At 58.5% G+C, this 15,679-nt stretch overlaps 2 protein-coding genes across 5 annotated transcripts in view; one reads left to right on the top strand and one right to left on the bottom strand.

Annotated features, from left to right (window-relative positions):
• The window catches only part of SS18L1 (SS18L1 subunit of BAF chromatin remodeling complex), a 28,478-nt gene extending 19,758 nt beyond the window's left edge, over positions 1 to 8,720 (bottom strand). For all 3 annotated transcript variants that reach the window (XM_032461493.1, XM_032461496.1, XM_032461500.1), the window contains exon 1: positions 8,497 to 8,720. In XM_032461493.1, coding sequence (XP_032317384.1) covers positions 8,497 to 8,565 — 69 coding nt within the window. In that variant the 5' untranslated portion in view covers positions 8,566 to 8,720. The remainder of the gene's footprint in view (positions 1 to 8,496) is intronic.
• Positions 8,721 to 8,935: 215 nt separating this feature from the next.
• Positions 8,936 to 14,587, top strand: PSMA7 (proteasome 20S subunit alpha 7). Of its 2 annotated transcripts, XM_032461509.1 has the most exons (7): positions 8,936 to 9,165; positions 11,301 to 11,427; positions 11,980 to 12,104; positions 12,680 to 12,802; positions 13,140 to 13,259; positions 13,945 to 14,007; positions 14,357 to 14,587. In XM_032461509.1, exons 1-7 carry the CDS (start codon positions 9,070 to 9,072, stop codon positions 14,447 to 14,449), a joined length of 747 nt encoding a protein of 248 aa, XP_032317400.1. In that variant the 5' UTR covers positions 8,936 to 9,069; the 3' UTR covers positions 14,450 to 14,587. The 2 variants fall into 2 exon arrangements, with proteins under 2 accessions (XP_032317400.1, XP_032317401.1); XM_032461510.1 differs by lacking the exon at positions 8,936 to 9,165 and having other exon boundaries at positions 11,306 to 11,427; positions 11,955 to 12,104.
• The last annotated feature ends 1,092 nt before the right edge of the window (positions 14,588 to 15,679 follow it).

Below are 15,679 nucleotides of genomic sequence, written 5' to 3'. Positions count from 1 at the left end.
CACAAACGCCAAAAAGGGAGGATCTCAGACCAACACAGAAGCCAAAAGAAGCTCGACCATGATGGAGGGAGACCCGTGGAGGCCCAAGAAGAGCAGCCCTGAGACAATGATCCTGACAGAACACCCGAGATGAAGAGGCTCCAGGGAAGAACGTCCGAGATAAACTAGGGAGAAGTGATTACAAGCAAAGTGAGATTGCCCACTCCAGGGAGAATGAAAGACTGGGCAAGAAGAGTGATCCTGCGATCCTGCACGGAGCACCATTTATACCACCACAACCAGCAGGAAGCCCTCCGGGGGCAATGGGTGCACCGGCGGGTTGGGGGGGGAGGGGCACACACAAGTGAAGTCCCCACTTACCATCATCATCATGTGAGATCAGCAAATGTTATGGACTGAGTATCTGTGTCCCCCCAAAACTCCTATACTGAAGCCATAACTCCCCATGTGGCAACATCCAGAGGTGAGGCTTTTGGGGGTGACTGGGTTTAGATGAGGTCGAGTGTGGAGGCCCCACCATGAGATTAGCGCCCTTATAAGAAGAAGATAACAGCCGAGCTTCAGAGCTTCCTCTCTCGTCTCTGTGAAGAGCCAGAAGGCAGCCATCCACAAGCCAGGAAGCAGGCCCTCACCAAGCCTGCCAGCACCTTGAGCTTGGACTTTCAGCCCCAGAACCGTGAGAAACGAAGGTCCGTGGTTTCAGCCGCTCCGTCCATGGTGTTCTGTTGTAACAGCCTGAGCAGACGAATGCAACAGACGATGCCTAAAACTAAAACCATTCCAGAAGTAGCTACTTGGTTTAGCAACAAAAAGAGCGAGAGGGCGCTGCGCGGACGTGGAAACCCTGCAGCACTATTTGACTCCTTATGTGCACATGATGAGCATAAACTCTAACCTAAAAACAAGGAATAAGTGACAAGAGGGAAACCCTGGCTGTCTCCAGTGCAGAGATTATGAATATAGATTTTAATTTCTTTATGCACTTGTGTTTATGAAAATGTCTAAGACAGGCATGTGTTTGTGCTATCATTTAAAAGAAGCCTGAAAGGAGTCTGGGACTGCTGAGCTGGGCGGGTCCAGGGGCCCCTGGATGCTTCTCTATCTGGTATGTGTCTAAAAATGTGTATCTTTAATATGAAGTTGAAAAATAAAGAAACCACTTACACCGATTAGAGAATTAACAATCTACTTCTTCACATATTTATTACCGTCTCTGGTTGACACCCAGCTCCCGAGCTTTGTCACAGGCGATCCTGTCTATTCCCGCACCAGAAGGCACGCCCCTTGTACTCTGTCCTGTTGGGAAGCCTGATTTCCTACAGGTTCAGGGGTGACGGGGCCTTGATGTCACAGAGAAAGGAGTCTGAGACTCATGAAGTGTGAGGGCTGAAACCCAAATGCCAGGCATGGCTCACGGCCTCTGGAGGCGAGGATGTTGGGGGCAGTTAGTGGAGGAAGTGGCATCGCCATCTGGAGCTCAGCATTGAGGGCCAGGCGGCGAGAAGTGGTGAGATCCCATCTCAGAAGGCCTGTCCCAGGCCTTGGCGAATTCGACAAGCAGGTGGCGAGATCCCACTCTTGCTCATGGTGGCACCAGCGGCAGGGAGAGACAGATGTGGACACATGTCTGCTTGGTGCCACAAGGTGGCAGCTTGGTGAATATGATCTTGGCAGCGGGGGGCACCCAGGGATGCTGTCCAAGCCTTAGGGGGAGAGCGGACCAGGAGCGCATAGGTGGAGAGGGAAGGACAGCCCAGGTGGAGGGCAGAGCACAGGCAGAGGCCTGGCAGAGCAGGCACATCCAAAACTGGAGAGAAGTTCTGGGAACTGGATAAGAGGGTATGGCATGTCAGAGATGTGGAGCTATGGGGCAATTAGGGGAAAGGGAGTCCTGAGCCAAACAGAGTGAGGGTGACCTTCTGAACTGCAGTCTGGGCTGACTGCAGGGGCTGGTATGAACAAAGTCACAACATACACAGACGTATCTGTTACCCATTGCTGTGTAACAAACATCCCCACATGCAGTGATGAAAACTTCTTAGCTTGGGGCCATCTGAGCAGGTCTGCTGCAAGTCTCACATGGGCTCACCTCTGGGATCAGGTCAGGGCCTCCTCCACCTGGTCATCATGGTGGTCTCAGGGCTCTTAAGAGGGCAGCCCCAATGTAGGTGCTTACCAAGCCTCGGCTGGGTTAGGCTGGCTGACATCTCAGCAGTCAGAGCATCCTGTAGCCAAGCCCAGCACCCACGTGGGGGTGGGGACACGGGACACAGAGCCAGATGTCATTCCTTGGCTGCTGTTTCTCCCACGAGGCTTTACAAGGAACTGGACTTAGCTGCAAGGGAACTGGTGAATGACGGGGCTCAGAGGGCCTGAGCTCTGCCTCCTGTGGGCCCTGCCCGGCACTAAGGCCCCACAGGCGGAGAGGGAGGGCTGGGCACGGGGGACACGTGGGGTCCTGATGGGGTGGGTGAGGGAGTGAGGATGACAGAGAACTGGGGAGGGAAGGGACTGGGGTCCCAGAGGCCACAAAGAGAGTAGGGGAAACCTGGGTGAGGATGTCTGAAGGGGAAATGGCCCCCCATGACAACTGGGATGTGGCCCTGGAAGAGGGGCCCCGAGGCTCACTGCCGAGGGGGGTTCAGGTCATCCCACGATGGGCAGGAAGTCCCCTCACCACGTCCTCGTGGACGTTCTTGTAATTAACAAAGACTGCTGCTGTTCAAGTGGGAAGAGGTCCGCGGACGTGCCAGAGACCGGGCAGCCCCGCAGGAAAGGCGAGTCTCCCACCTCCCCGCCAAGGCCACCACTCGCGCCAGCCTCGGTGCCTCCTGGAAGCATCCCCCGACCCCTGCTGTCCATACACCTGGAACATTCCCGTCCCGCTGGTCTCCCCTGGCCCTTGTCCTCCCTGATGTCCTGGAGTGTCCTGTATCTACCATAAAGACCCTCCCCCCGACTGTTTCCTAAGCTCCAGAGAATTCCACGATATGAATGCACATATGGTGTCCAGTTGGTCTCCGGCTTCTGCTGCTACAACCAAGGCCGCAGTGTGTGCCATCCACGTGTGGGATGGACTCGATGCAAGGTAACTCCTAGGAGCCGCGAAAGAAGGAGCCCGGCGCTGACTGGCAGCTGTGCAGTGTCGCCAGGTGGCTGAGCCAGCGCTTGGCTTGTGTGCCCCCTCCTCCCCTGCCTCCTCTTGGGGCAAACATGGCTAACTGATCAGGGCTCCTTCCCCCAGGCACTGGGCAGCCACCACCCACTGGTGCCACAGACTCTGCTGAAGGAAGCCGACAGGACCCCTTGAAACGTTTGCCTGATTGGAGAACACATGACCTAGGCATTAAGGCGTAAGGCCCAAACCTTACATGCACGGTGTCCCTGGGAGGGGCTGGCCCCTGCCCTGTGGTCCTACCTCTGTGACTGACACACGTGTTCAATTTCCAAGGACTCTAAGGACACAATAAGACGTGTTAACATCGATGCATCAGCAAACACGCCCACCTTCCTTCCGTGGGAGTCACCTCCTGTCTCCAGCGCCCGGGCGCTCATCATCGCTGGTCATCGCTGCCCAGCCCGCGAGGAGTCCGGGCAGAGGCTGAGCTCGGCTTCCTTCGCCTCTTCACATGGCCCTGGACTCACACGGGTTCCCGCAGTTTGGAATCACCTCCCTTTCAGAACGCGCTCATCCATCCCGGTCAAGTGTCCGATCCGATCAAAAGGCCGAGTCAGTTACAAGGCTGGGCACCTTCCTGAGCGTTTAACCACAGGTGCAGCTGGTGAGGAGCTGGTGGCATCGCCCTCTTTGAACCGAGGAAGCTGAGGCATGGTGAGGCTGGGTTGCGTACCGCTATCAGCTGAATGAGACTCTGAGCCCAGGAAGTGCCCGCCCTGCTCCACAGGATTCCACGCCCACCCTTGACTCTGAGGGCCACTGCCCCTCCCCTCAGCCCCGCACTGGAAAGAAACATGAGTGGCTGCCCATCTGCTCGGGAGCCAGGCCAGCCAAGTGGAACGGGACACGGCATCCAGACCTCCTCCCTGGAGCCCCTGCACAGGCAGGTGAGCTGTCGTGGTGCGCGCTGATCGGGAGACCACACTGGCCCGACTCTGCCCAGGTCCTGTGCAGCCTGTGGTCATCAGCGCCAGGCCCCCCTCACTCCTGCACTGAGGGGGTCGGCGCGCAGCCCCTACTCGCAGCCCGGGGACTGCAGGGAAGCTGCCCTCTGACTCCCAGCACGGAGGCTGGTGCCCAGGCCCTGACCCACAGGCCAGGGTGGCATGTTAGGTGGCAGAGGGCGGGGGGCCACGAGGAGAGCACCAGTGGGGACACCTGCAAGTGAGTGGCACCTGGCTGCTGTCCCCTCCCTCCTCCAGACTCCACACACAGCTGCTAAGGGGAGTCAGCCAGCCCCTGGAGGAGGCAGGTGACTGCTCTGGCTGGGGAGGCTGCACTTTATCCAGATGCTTCCATCTTCCACCAGAGGGCCCCGGACAGCACCTGCTCTGCAGGGGTGCACGGCAGGAGGGCTGCGGTCAGGTCTGACTCGGGGGCTGTCCCCTCCTGGAGAACACGCTTCCCCACTTGCAGGGGCTGCACTCACAGCCGCTGCAGCTCTGGTCCAGGTGCGCTCAGGGCGGCACTCCCAGCACAAAGAAGCTCACCAAGAGCAGCGGACAGCCCTTGGCTGCATCCCCCTGCTGCTCCCTGGGGTCCCATCCCCACACCCCCCCCCAGGGCTGGCCCCAAGGACCAGAGAGAGGGGACACACGCCTCCCATCCCTGGGGATCCTCCCAGGCCTCTGCTCACTGGGAAGAAAGCGCTTCCGGTGACAACTGCCGGAAACTAGTCAATCAGCCAAGTTAATGGGAGGCTCAGAGTCCCCAAACCATTCCCAGTCATGAGACGGCTCTAATTTTAAAATGGCCAATTCACCCCCCTTACAAATTAGCCCATGTTCTTTAAGACAATAAACTCCAGGTCTGAGAACGCACAGGGCATCCATCCCCCGACCCAGCGGCCATCCGTCACCCCTGTGCCCCGGCACAGAGGACGCTGGGGCAGAGCATGTGCCCTGCTGGTCTTGCTCTCCTATACCAGACCCGAGCCAGCGAACACGCCGGGCGCCCACCCGTCTGTCAGCTCCCATGGAGCCCGCCCCCGCACGCAGTGAATTTAGACAGACAAGACAGCACTCCCATCCTCTGGCCAAGGAGACAAACCAAGGAATCTGATACAAACAATAACAATAAAACTTACACCTATCAAGCACCTACTATGCACCAAGCAGCAAAGAGGCACCGGGGGCCCTCCAGTGTGCCCAGCCCAGCCACGCGGCCCACCAGTCACGCTGGGAGCACAGCCCCTGGTCCCACACCGGAGGAGAGCAGTGCAGGGCAAGTCCCCGCCTGCTATGGGGCCACCGGTGGTTGCTGGGACACTGCCCACCTCCATCCTATGTTCTCCAGCAAAGTCACGGCCCCGGGGGTTCTCACCAGAGTGCAGTTTCACCTGCGTGTCACGGCACGAACGCTGTGCTTGGCCACAAGCTGAAGCACCTTAGCGCTTGGCCCCGGCTCCCCAGGCCCTGCCGGTCTTGGTGCCTGTACCTGCTCCCTGCAGACCACAGGGGGGACCCCTCGGGACTCCCCTGAACTTCCAGACCCTTCCTACCCCTGCTCCTTGGTTCTCTTTGTCTGGAACACCCCGAGCCCCACATCCTCTCTTATGGGTTAAATTGTGTCCCTCAAAATGACACGTTCAGGTCCTGACTCCCAGTATCCATGATGGTGGCCTAATATGGAAATCGGGTCTCTGCAAATTTAATCAAGCTCAACCGAGGCCACATTTGACAAGTGTGGGCCCTGAGCCCTGTAACTGGTGTCCCTGTGAGAAGAGGGACACTGGACAGAGACACACACAGGGAGACAGCCACGTGGAGACGGAGGCAGAGAGGGGGTGATGTGTCTACAAGCCAAGGAGCTCCAAGGACTGCAGCAACCGTCGGAAGCCCAGAGAAGAGCGTGGTACAAGTGGTCCCTCAGAACCCCAGAACGGAACCACCCTGCCAGCACCTGTGCTTTGGACTTCTGGCCCCCAGACCTGTAAGACAGTACCTTTCTGCCGTTTGAAACCGCCCCGTTTGTGGTTCTCTGTTATAGCAGCCACCAGAGAAGAACTCATCTACCTATCCTAGGCACCCCCGCTGACAGAACCAGTGTCACAGACGCTCCAGCGTGTCCTGGGCACTACCTGTGCCAGACATTGTGACGGCTGGGGACGCACAAGTACAGGTCAGCAACATGAAAATTTGGGAGCCCAAGCAATGTGTCAAAGTGCTGTACGCACCACACGACTGCCAAGGGGGCATGAGGAGGGGACATTTGAGTGGGGCCTTGAAGGTTCAGTAGGAGTTTGCCGGGCACACTCTTATCCAGATATACTCTAAGGACAGGAGTCTACTTCCTGCTCTTTCACTACCAAGCAGGCTTCCGAGGAACTCCTCGCTTTTCTCAACACTCTGAGTATGAGCACGTGGTGTGGACACAGCTCACGTGAGTGTAGAACACATACCTCTCACATCCCCTCAGCCTGCCAGTAAAGAGTCCTGGGTACACACGGTCAGTGTCAAAACACCACGGTGAGTACACAGACTGCCAACCCTATCGGGTCAAACCAGATGACAGCCTGGGCGGAAGGCCCATTTCAACAGCCATCAGGCAGATTTTCGGCTCCGGGGTGCAGTCTTTCTGATCTGATGTTCGGAAGCAGCGCTCTACTGCAGTTTTGCCTGGAGAATCTGGGAGCTTTAATAGGGGGTGGGCGCAAAGTGCAAATAACTGGAAGGATGTTGACGCCAAGGTGACTTCAGGAACACGACTGTGTTCTTCATAGCTAAGCTGCAGAGAGCCAGGACTCACGGACGGAGGCCCTTAGTGCTGCTAACATGTGCGTCTGAGCCGCACACCGGACCCTCTGCCTCACCAAGAGGCCCAGATCGAGCGTCACTGTGAGGGCAGGCCCTCCAGCCACTGTCTGGGTTTGACTCCTGGCTCCATCACTTACCAGCAGGCGCTCAGCCTCCCTATACCTCAGTGTCCTTATCTATAAAGTGGGGATGATGGTTAGTAACTAACCTGAGAAATTAAATGACTTGAGATCTGCAAAGCCTTAGAACAGTGCCTGGTCTGCAGTGAGCACCACATGAGTGTTGACTAAACAAATAAAAACGCCCCACTTTCAAACGTGTATCTCTGCTGCTTCTCAAACCATCTCTCTCCTATTTTGAGTTTACTGAGGCTCCTCGTTTGTAAAACCAGTCACAGCAAAACAGTGTCACAACAGGCAAGAGGCTGAAGCCAAGTCCACCAGGTCCTGGCAAGTCATCATGAATCCCTGGGGGAAATAAGAGGCTCCGGAAACCAAATACCACTGCCCGCGATCCTACGAATTCTAGATTAGAAAGAAAGTCATGTAGCTACCAAGGACACTGAGAAAATTGAAGCAAGAATGACTAACATCCACTTTCTTCCGAGCCTGTCTTACAAAGAGAAATAGGAGAAAATTTAAAACCTCAATTTCAAAATTCAAGGCTTCTGATAAAGGTGTCCCCAAACCCACCTGAAGGTTATCTCTAGAAAACCACAAAGCCAAACTTGCAGAAGGCGGGCAAGGCTGTAAAGCGAATCTGTAAAGTTTGTTAGGTGAGGAGGCTGGTCAGGTGTCACGCTGACCAGCAGGTCGCCCCGAGGTGTGGCACGCTCCTTAGAGGGCTGCGGGGCTGCTGGAAGGGCGTACCATACTCTGGATGAGCCCCTTTGTGCCTCGGAGTACCAGCACCAGAGTAAGGCGACAGGCGTGGCCGGCTGCTGGCCCCTTCGCCCCGTGCCCCCTCCACCAGTCAAGCTTCGCGCAGGGACCGGGGCCGCCCACCGCGCTGCGCCACCTCTTACGCCAGCCAGGTCTGTCCCCTTTGCGCGCGGGGCGGCCTGCGGACACCACCTTGCGGGAGCCGAGTCCCGCCGCCCTGCGCCCCTGCCCACGGCTCCTGGTCCCAAAGGCGACGAGTCACCACTGTGCCCGGCGCGGCCCAGGATTGTTCCCGACTTGGCTTCGCGGACACTACCTCTCCGACACCACCCCGCGGGTAGCATCCCTCGGACACCACCCCGCGTGCTCCCGGTTCCGCCACCCTGCGCCCCTGTCCCCGAAGGCGGCGGGTCCCCACTGTGCCTGGCGCGGCCCGGCGTTGTTCCCGGCTCGGCTCCGCGGACACCACCCCGTCGGGGGCCCTGCGCCCCTGCCCGCAGCCCCGCGCGCCCCCGCTCCAGTTGGCGCAGGCTGGCTGCCGGGCGCGCGAGGGGCCTCGGCGGGGTCGCGGCGATCGGCTGCGCCCCGGCTTTGTTCGCGCCCCGCGCCCACCGGCTGCCGGCGCTTCGGCCCCGCGCCTGCACGCACCCCGCGTCGCCCTGGCCCGAGGCCCCCAGCCCACCTTCTGGATGGTTTGCTGCGTGACCTCCCCTTTGCCTCTCGGCCGGGCGGACGCGAAGGCCACCGACATGGTCGCGGGCACGAGATCAGCCCGAGATCATCGGGGTTTATTCTCCGGCTGCGCTCCGCGGCCCGAGGCTCTCATTCCCCGCAGTCGCTGGGGGGCGGGGGGCGCGGGGGGCGCCGCGCCGTGGGCTCGCCCGCCCCTTCGCCGCCGCGCCGCTCCCGTGCCCGCCGCGCCGCCGCCCCAAGCATCGCCCCACTCTGAGGACAGACCCCGCAAGGCGTCCCCGAGCGGCCGCGCTGCGCCCCGCGCCCGGCCCGCCGCCACCGCGCCGCCCCCCCGCGCCCCCCGCCGGTGGTTCGGTCCGGCCCCGCCCCGGCCGGCGCGCACGTCCGCCAGACGCCGCCGACGCCGCCTGACGCCTCCCGACACCGCCTTACGCCAGCAGCGCAGTCGGCGGCGCCGGGGGTGGGCGGGCGCGAGGCGCGGGCGCAACGACGTCGTGAATCGCGGGTTGCGCCGGCCGTGAGTGTGCGCTTTTCCCGGGCCCGGCTGCGTCGCTCCGCCGGCATGAGCTACGACCGCGCCATCACCGTCTTCTCGCCCGACGGCCACCTCTTCCAAGTGGAGTACGCGCAGGAGGCCGTGAAGAAGGGCTCGACTGCGGTGAGCGGCTGGCCGAGGGGCTGGGGTCCGGGCGGCGCTGCTGGGGCGCGGGAGGCCAAGGGAGGCCTGTCCTCGGGGAGCGGAGAGCCCGGGCGTGGAGAGGCCCGCGCAGCCGGGGGCAGGGCAGGGGGCCCGGGCGGCTGGGTGGGGCCCAGGCGCCTCGTGCCCACCGGCCTCCCCAGTTCGGGGCCCGGGGTTAGTACAGTGGCGTTGGGCGCACACGGAAGCCGGGACTAGCGCGCTGCTGCGGGAAGGGGGCGCCTCGAGCCGTGGGCGTGGGGACGCGAGGGCAGGCCGGGCGGAACTGTCGCTGGGTGGACGGACTTCCGCTTGCCGGCGAACCAGGGTGTGTGTTTGTTGGCTGCTCGGCAGGCGCGCTGCTGACCCCCGGACTCGGTGCCAGGCGCCGGCCTCCTGCTCCTTCTCGGAGTCCCGAGCCCGTGCACGCGCCTGGTGGCGACGGCCATGTTTCTGGGTCGCGGCTGCCGCGGGCCCGGGAGAGCGGGGGCCGGGGCCGGGCCGGTGGGTGCGCCGCAGGCGGCGGAGGCGCGGGGTTCGGAGCGACCGGGCTGGCCCCTTCCCCACTCCGGAACGTTCTTTAAGGGAGCGAGTGACTTAGGCGACCCGCGTCTGGACAGCGCCTAGTTCGGGCACTTGCCCCACCGGGAAGGCAGTTGTCCTCGACGTCCAGGTCGGCTTGGAGAACAAAGGGCGCCGGCAGCCTAGCGCTGCTGATAGGCCCCCCCCCCCCCCCGGGCTGGCTGCGCTGGGTGCTCCCCCGCCGCGGCGGCGCGCCCGACCCACTGGCCTTACTGAGACCGCCGTCTGAAATTTAAATACATGATGTCTTCAAGACACTTGTCAGCTTGCTTATTGCAAACAATGTGATGGTTTTCTTTAACCTGGTACTTAAGAGGTTTGAGTGGACAGAGAGAAAACACACGATTCTGTGAATTTTGAAGTATTTTCATTTCTTGCATGTTTTGAAATGAAGGCCCCAAATCCATCTTGTGACTTACCTCAGCTTAGAGACTGCTGGAGGAGTCAGCTGCCACCCCCTGCTCCCCCATACTCTCTTGGGCCAACTACAGTTGCTACTTTTGCTTAACGCAGCTAGTGTCTCTGGCCTGGCCTTCTTTCCCTTGGGAACTTTGAAGACGGAGTTAGTTCAGAGTTCCTTGAAATCTGAAACGCTGCCAGCCAGTGCTTCTCTGCACCCCAGGGGGCGTTTGGCAGCACGTGGAGACTTCTAGAGGTGGAGCCAGGATGCCGCCAGTCCTCCTGCGGTGCTCATTGCTCGGGGACAGCCCTCAGATCAAAGAACTGGCCAGCCCCGATGCCCCTGTGCTGAGGCTGAGAAGCCCTGCCCTAAACTAAGGGGATGCTGCTGTGCTACGTGGTGGCCTCATTTGTGTCTGCTGCTGCCTCGCTTGGGGGGTTAACTGGCAATCGGCGACTTTTCCCACGTTTTAGTACGTCCTCCTCTGCAGGATCAGCCATAAGCAGAGAGCTGTTGGCCTCCCAGTAACAGTAATACCTTGTCCACCTGATGCTGCGTCGGGCCCTCCCCCACAGCTGTACACACTGGTTTCAAAAACGCAGGAGAGAGTGGGGTGGGTTTTGGTATGATTTCACAGCCACAGCAACACTGCTTTGAGAACATCCAGTTTCAGTGTTAGGGACTCCGGTGTGAAGGCCCTTCATTGGACTCTGGTTCACTGGGTCAAAGGGATACATAGGCACACTGACCCTACAGTAGCTAGTTCTTTTAACTGACGCCTAGTTGATTAGCAGTGTTGTGTTTCCAGGGTACAGCACAGTGATTCAGTTATACACGTCTGTGTATTTCTTTCTCATCACAGGTTGTTATAAGCAGTAGTTACTTCTCAGTTGTGTTGTAACTGAAACTGCGTATCGGTGTTTTAGGTTAAGGCACAGGACTAGGCACTTGGATCACGATCCCTAGGCTAGCTCTGCAGAAGTGGGCCCAGACGCAGCGTTTGCAGGGTGTCCGTGCCACCCCTAGGGTGTTCCCAGGACCATGCTATCATCTGCTACACCCACTCTTAGTGCTCTGTGCCGGGTGGCAGAACCTCATGTCACTTTCTTAAGTGCCATGTTGGTATTCATTGAAGGTTGGTGTTCGAGGAAAAGACATTGTTGTTCTTGGTGTGGAGAAGAAGTCAGTGGCCAAACTTCAGGATGAGAGAACCGTGCGGAAGATCTGTGCTCTGGATGACAATGTCTGCATGGCGTTCGCGGGTGAGTCTGCACCCAGCACTGAGGTGCTCTAAAGGCTAACCTGGTGGAAAGGCTGTTGGGGGACGTGTAAAAAGAAAAGGGTTGGCCACAGATTCTTGGGGGGGGGGTCCCTCCTCCCCAGGTGGCTGCAGCACAGGGGCTAAGTCAACAAACACCCCTAGGACGGAGGCTGTGCCATCGCCTCATGGCGGTCAGTCGGGAGGAAGGGTGGGCTTCCATGGCCGACTGTGCCGGGAGGCAGAGCATGACAGCGATGTGTTTGCACACCACGTGGGTTCACTCGGTTCCCGCCTCAGCAGGGAGACCCTGGTTCACCTGAACTAGAGGTTGACTTACCTTGTGGGAGGATGAGTGTGTTTACAGTCTGACCCACATGGCGCCTGGTACACCCGACTTTCTCAGAGAGGCTTGTGGAGGCTGGTGGTTCCACGGCAGATCACTGAGAATGACCTCAGTGCCGGGTCTTGGAGGACCGGCTTTAGCAAATCTTTGCCGGCTTCCATGGCTGACCGGCTGGTGGGGCTCAGGCGGGGTTCTCTGTGGTTATTGCAGGCCTCACCGCTGACGCAAGAATAGTCATCAACAGGGCCCGGGTGGAATGCCAGAGCCACCGGCTGACAGTGGAGGACCCAGTCACCGTGGAGTACATCACCCGCTATATCGCCAGTCTGAAGCAGGTGGGTGCCCGCCTGCCGGGGCTCGGCCCCGTTGGGGAGCCCCCTGCCGCAGCACTTCACATGGGCATTCGCGCCTGTCGCTACAGGGAAACCAGAAAAGTGCACTGGCTCCACACACGCAGTCCTGGCCTTGATTTCTGCCATCTCTTGCCCTTTTTGGTGGCATCTGTAGTTGCACAGGGCAGTCCAAATTCAGATTTCTAGAGGGAAATGATACGATGATATGACCAGTCACCAAGCAGTTGGGAGGGGACGAAAAAACACCCCCACTCTGTCGAAATCCTAGTCCAACTGTGTGGCCAGAATGTAGCTGCTGTCAGGATTCCTCCTGGTGGCCCTGCTGAGCGCGGCGGCGCGGCTCTAGCCCGAGAGTGGAAGCACCGCAGCACGGCGGGGATACTGGGAGCCCCTGGCTGGCCTCCTTCATGACCTGAATTACAGATTGCCAGAATGTGGGCTTAATCTCGTCCCTTTGCTAAAAGCACATTGTTTGGAACATTGTGTATTTTGTTCACGGTGGGTTCTGGGGGGCCTTTGTGCTGAGACAGCGGTGTCACGGTGTCTTTTTCCCCTAGCGCTACACACAGAGCAACGGGCGCAGGCCGTTTGGCATCTCCGCCCTCATTGTGGGTTTCGACTTTGACGGCACCCCCAGACTCTATCAGACTGACCCCTCAGGCACATACCATGCCTGGAAGGTGAGTCCCTGACGAAACGGAGGGGCTTTGGGCTGCCGGGGGCTGGCCTGGCCCTGTGATAGCATGTGCACCCATGAGCTGTGTATCCATGACCCGGGCGACGCGGGAGCTGGGGAGTCACTAGGCGTCACCGTTTGGGGAAAAGGACAGCGAGCTGTAAGGATACGCGGCATCGTCAAGTCGCCTGTGTCTCTCTCAGTAGACACTCCCCTTCTTAGTAGGAATCGGCACTAACTCCAGAGGCCCTTTGCACAAGGAAGCCATGGGGCAGGGGTGCCAGCCGCACGGGGGTGACCGCTGCCCTGCGCTGTGTGACTAACACACACCCCTGCCTCAGGCCAATGCCATAGGCCGCGGGGCCAAGTCAGTGCGAGAGTTTCTAGAGAAGAATTACACCGACGAAGCGATTGAAACTGATGATCTGACCATCAAGCTGGTTATCAAGGCCCTCCTGGAAGTAAGTTTGAAATCTGGGAACGATACTGAGGACACCCATGGCGTCGTGGCAGTACTTGGGCTGGGTGGAACCCACAGAATGGGGCACCTGATGTGGGCAGCCAGGAGGCGGCAAGGGCACCAGCGGTGCCACCAGTCCCAGCTCCTGTGCTCCATGACCTCTTTACATGGCTGGGGCGGTCACAGGCACCGAGAGGCTAGATTGCTTCCCCGGGAGCAGAGCTCCCAGCCATCACTCAGCCTCCAGGCTCAAGCTGCTGCTGAGGCCCAGGAATCAGAAGAACTGGGGGTAATGGATGTGAGCCGAGAGGTCTGGGACTCTGTCGAGACACTGGAGGTGCTGGCAAGTGAAGCCAAAGAGGCATAGGAGAGTGGTGGGAAGGCCGGGCCGGGGTCCAGACGCTGGGGCTCAGCAGTGGGAGAGGCTGCACGGAGAGGTGAGGGCCGTGAGCACATCTGCTGTGCAGGAGGGACCGGGGACAGGAGGGGGGGTGCAGGTATCCCAGAGGACTTTGCACCTCAACACACAGTTGGGACACGAGCTTTGGGTGCTGAGACCTCAGTGTCCCACCCCTCCCCTCGCGTGGCAGTGCTGGATTCGGGTTCACATGACACCGTTTGAGGGGCTTGTCGGCAGGCTTCAGTCTTGAGGTAGGAGAGGTATCTGAAGCTTTTCTCTCTCCAAGGTGGTACAGTCGGGCGGCAAAAACATTGAACTTGCTGTCATGAGGCGAGACCAGCCCCTCAAGGTAATCACCAAGTGGGTTTGCTGTCTTCACCCGTGGGCACCCCCAGTGCATTTTTAGGACCGTTCTGCTGGGGCTTTAGCATCGGAAGAAGTTCTTTCCAAGGAGCCCCACGCACTGAGAGAAAAAGCATTCTGGTATTGCTCCCTGGACAGCACCGAGCAGCGCAGCTGAGCACGCTTGCTCCTGCTTTTCCGTTATCACCCACATACCCGCTCCGGTTTGGTACCCGACCAGGCGCACGCAGCGTGGTGTCCTGAAGCAGCAGCTGTGAGGGGCAGTCTGGGGCCCCCGCTCTGGGGCACCTTGTGTGGCTTGGGGGAGGCTTAACCCTACACTGTTTCTTTGATAGATTTTAAATCCTGAAGAAATTGAGAAATATGTGGCTGAGATTGAGAAAGAAAAGGAGGAAAACGAAAAGAAGAAACAGAAGAAAGCGTCATGATGAGTGAAGTCTTGCTTGTAGCGATTTTTAAATTCAAATCATGGATGATTCTCAGAATGATTCGTAGGCATTTCCATTCCATTATCTGTATCGTCCCCATGTCCTACAATAAACCTCCATCTTTTTTAATCTTTCAGAGTATGTATCGTTTGGGTGTACTGATAGCTCTTCAGGAAACGTGCTCACTTTGAGTCTCGAGTGTTCCTTGTGGCTTCTCGGTGCCAGGCTGAGACAAGGTGGTGGCTGAAATGGGCTCCTCCCGCGGGGTTTGTGGGGGCACGTTACCGGGTCCACGCTGCTGGAGACGGGAGCCGCGGGTGCAGAACTCAGGGTTTCTCTCCTTTAGGGGCCCCAGACACAGAATGACTGCCTGCCTCCTGAGGCCTTCATAGTCCTTTAAGAATGTAACATCAGGGACACAAAACACCAGCACAGAAAGTAGCACTCAGCTGAACTCATCACTTCGTGTTGCTGAGCAGGAGCTGTGAAGCTAGTCTTTAATTTCTGGTTTCAGTAGATCAAGCCAACATTCCTTTTACCTCCTACCTTAAGACTTCTGGTGCTGGCTCTTTCCTGCCCTCTCACCTTTTAGCCAGAAAGACGGCCCTTGTTTTAGCTTCCAGTCCAGCAGCAGGGTAATGGTTCTAAGTTTTACCTTCACAGAAAAATCCTAACCACCTCCTTTGGCTGCACAGCTCTGCTGCTTCTCATGAGGCCCTGCCCCCAGTGCTGGTGCCCTGGGAGAACACAGAGGGCTCCTTGGGTCCTTGGGCTGGTCTCCTGGGACTCCAGGGCGGGACTCCGGGGCTCTGATCTCAACCACCTACAGGCTTCTCTTGCTCTGCATCCTCATTTAATGGCATACGTACCTCTGGCTTCCACAGTGGAGTAGAGGCCCAGATACATTTTAAACTCAGCCTAAAATGTGCAGTTGTCAAAATGACTGTCAGTTTAAATTTTTAATAGCAAGGTTAGTCATAGGTGGTAAACTGACAACTATATTTAGAATCTCTAGGAGAGAAATACATGCTTCGCTCAAGTGCTGAGTCACCTCCTAGTTCAGAGTTGGTGCCGAGGCTGTCGGCATCTCGCAGGTAAACTGCATGGCTTTCATTTGCCAAAAAATGGAAGGTTGCCAAGAATTTGTTCAAATTCCGAAACTACCCACAGTGTTCAGAGTCTGTTAGGGAGTAACTGCCTGCCCAGGAAGGGGAGTCTGCCAGGACACAG

The sequence above is a fragment of the Camelus ferus genome, chromosome 19, assembly GCF_009834535.1.
Source record: "Camelus ferus isolate YT-003-E chromosome 19, BCGSAC_Cfer_1.0, whole genome shotgun sequence".
Taxonomy (NCBI): Eukaryota; Metazoa; Chordata; class Mammalia; order Artiodactyla; family Camelidae; genus Camelus; species Camelus ferus.
Note: the sequence above shows the minus strand (reverse complement) of the source record. Positions and strands in the feature narration are given on the sequence as shown.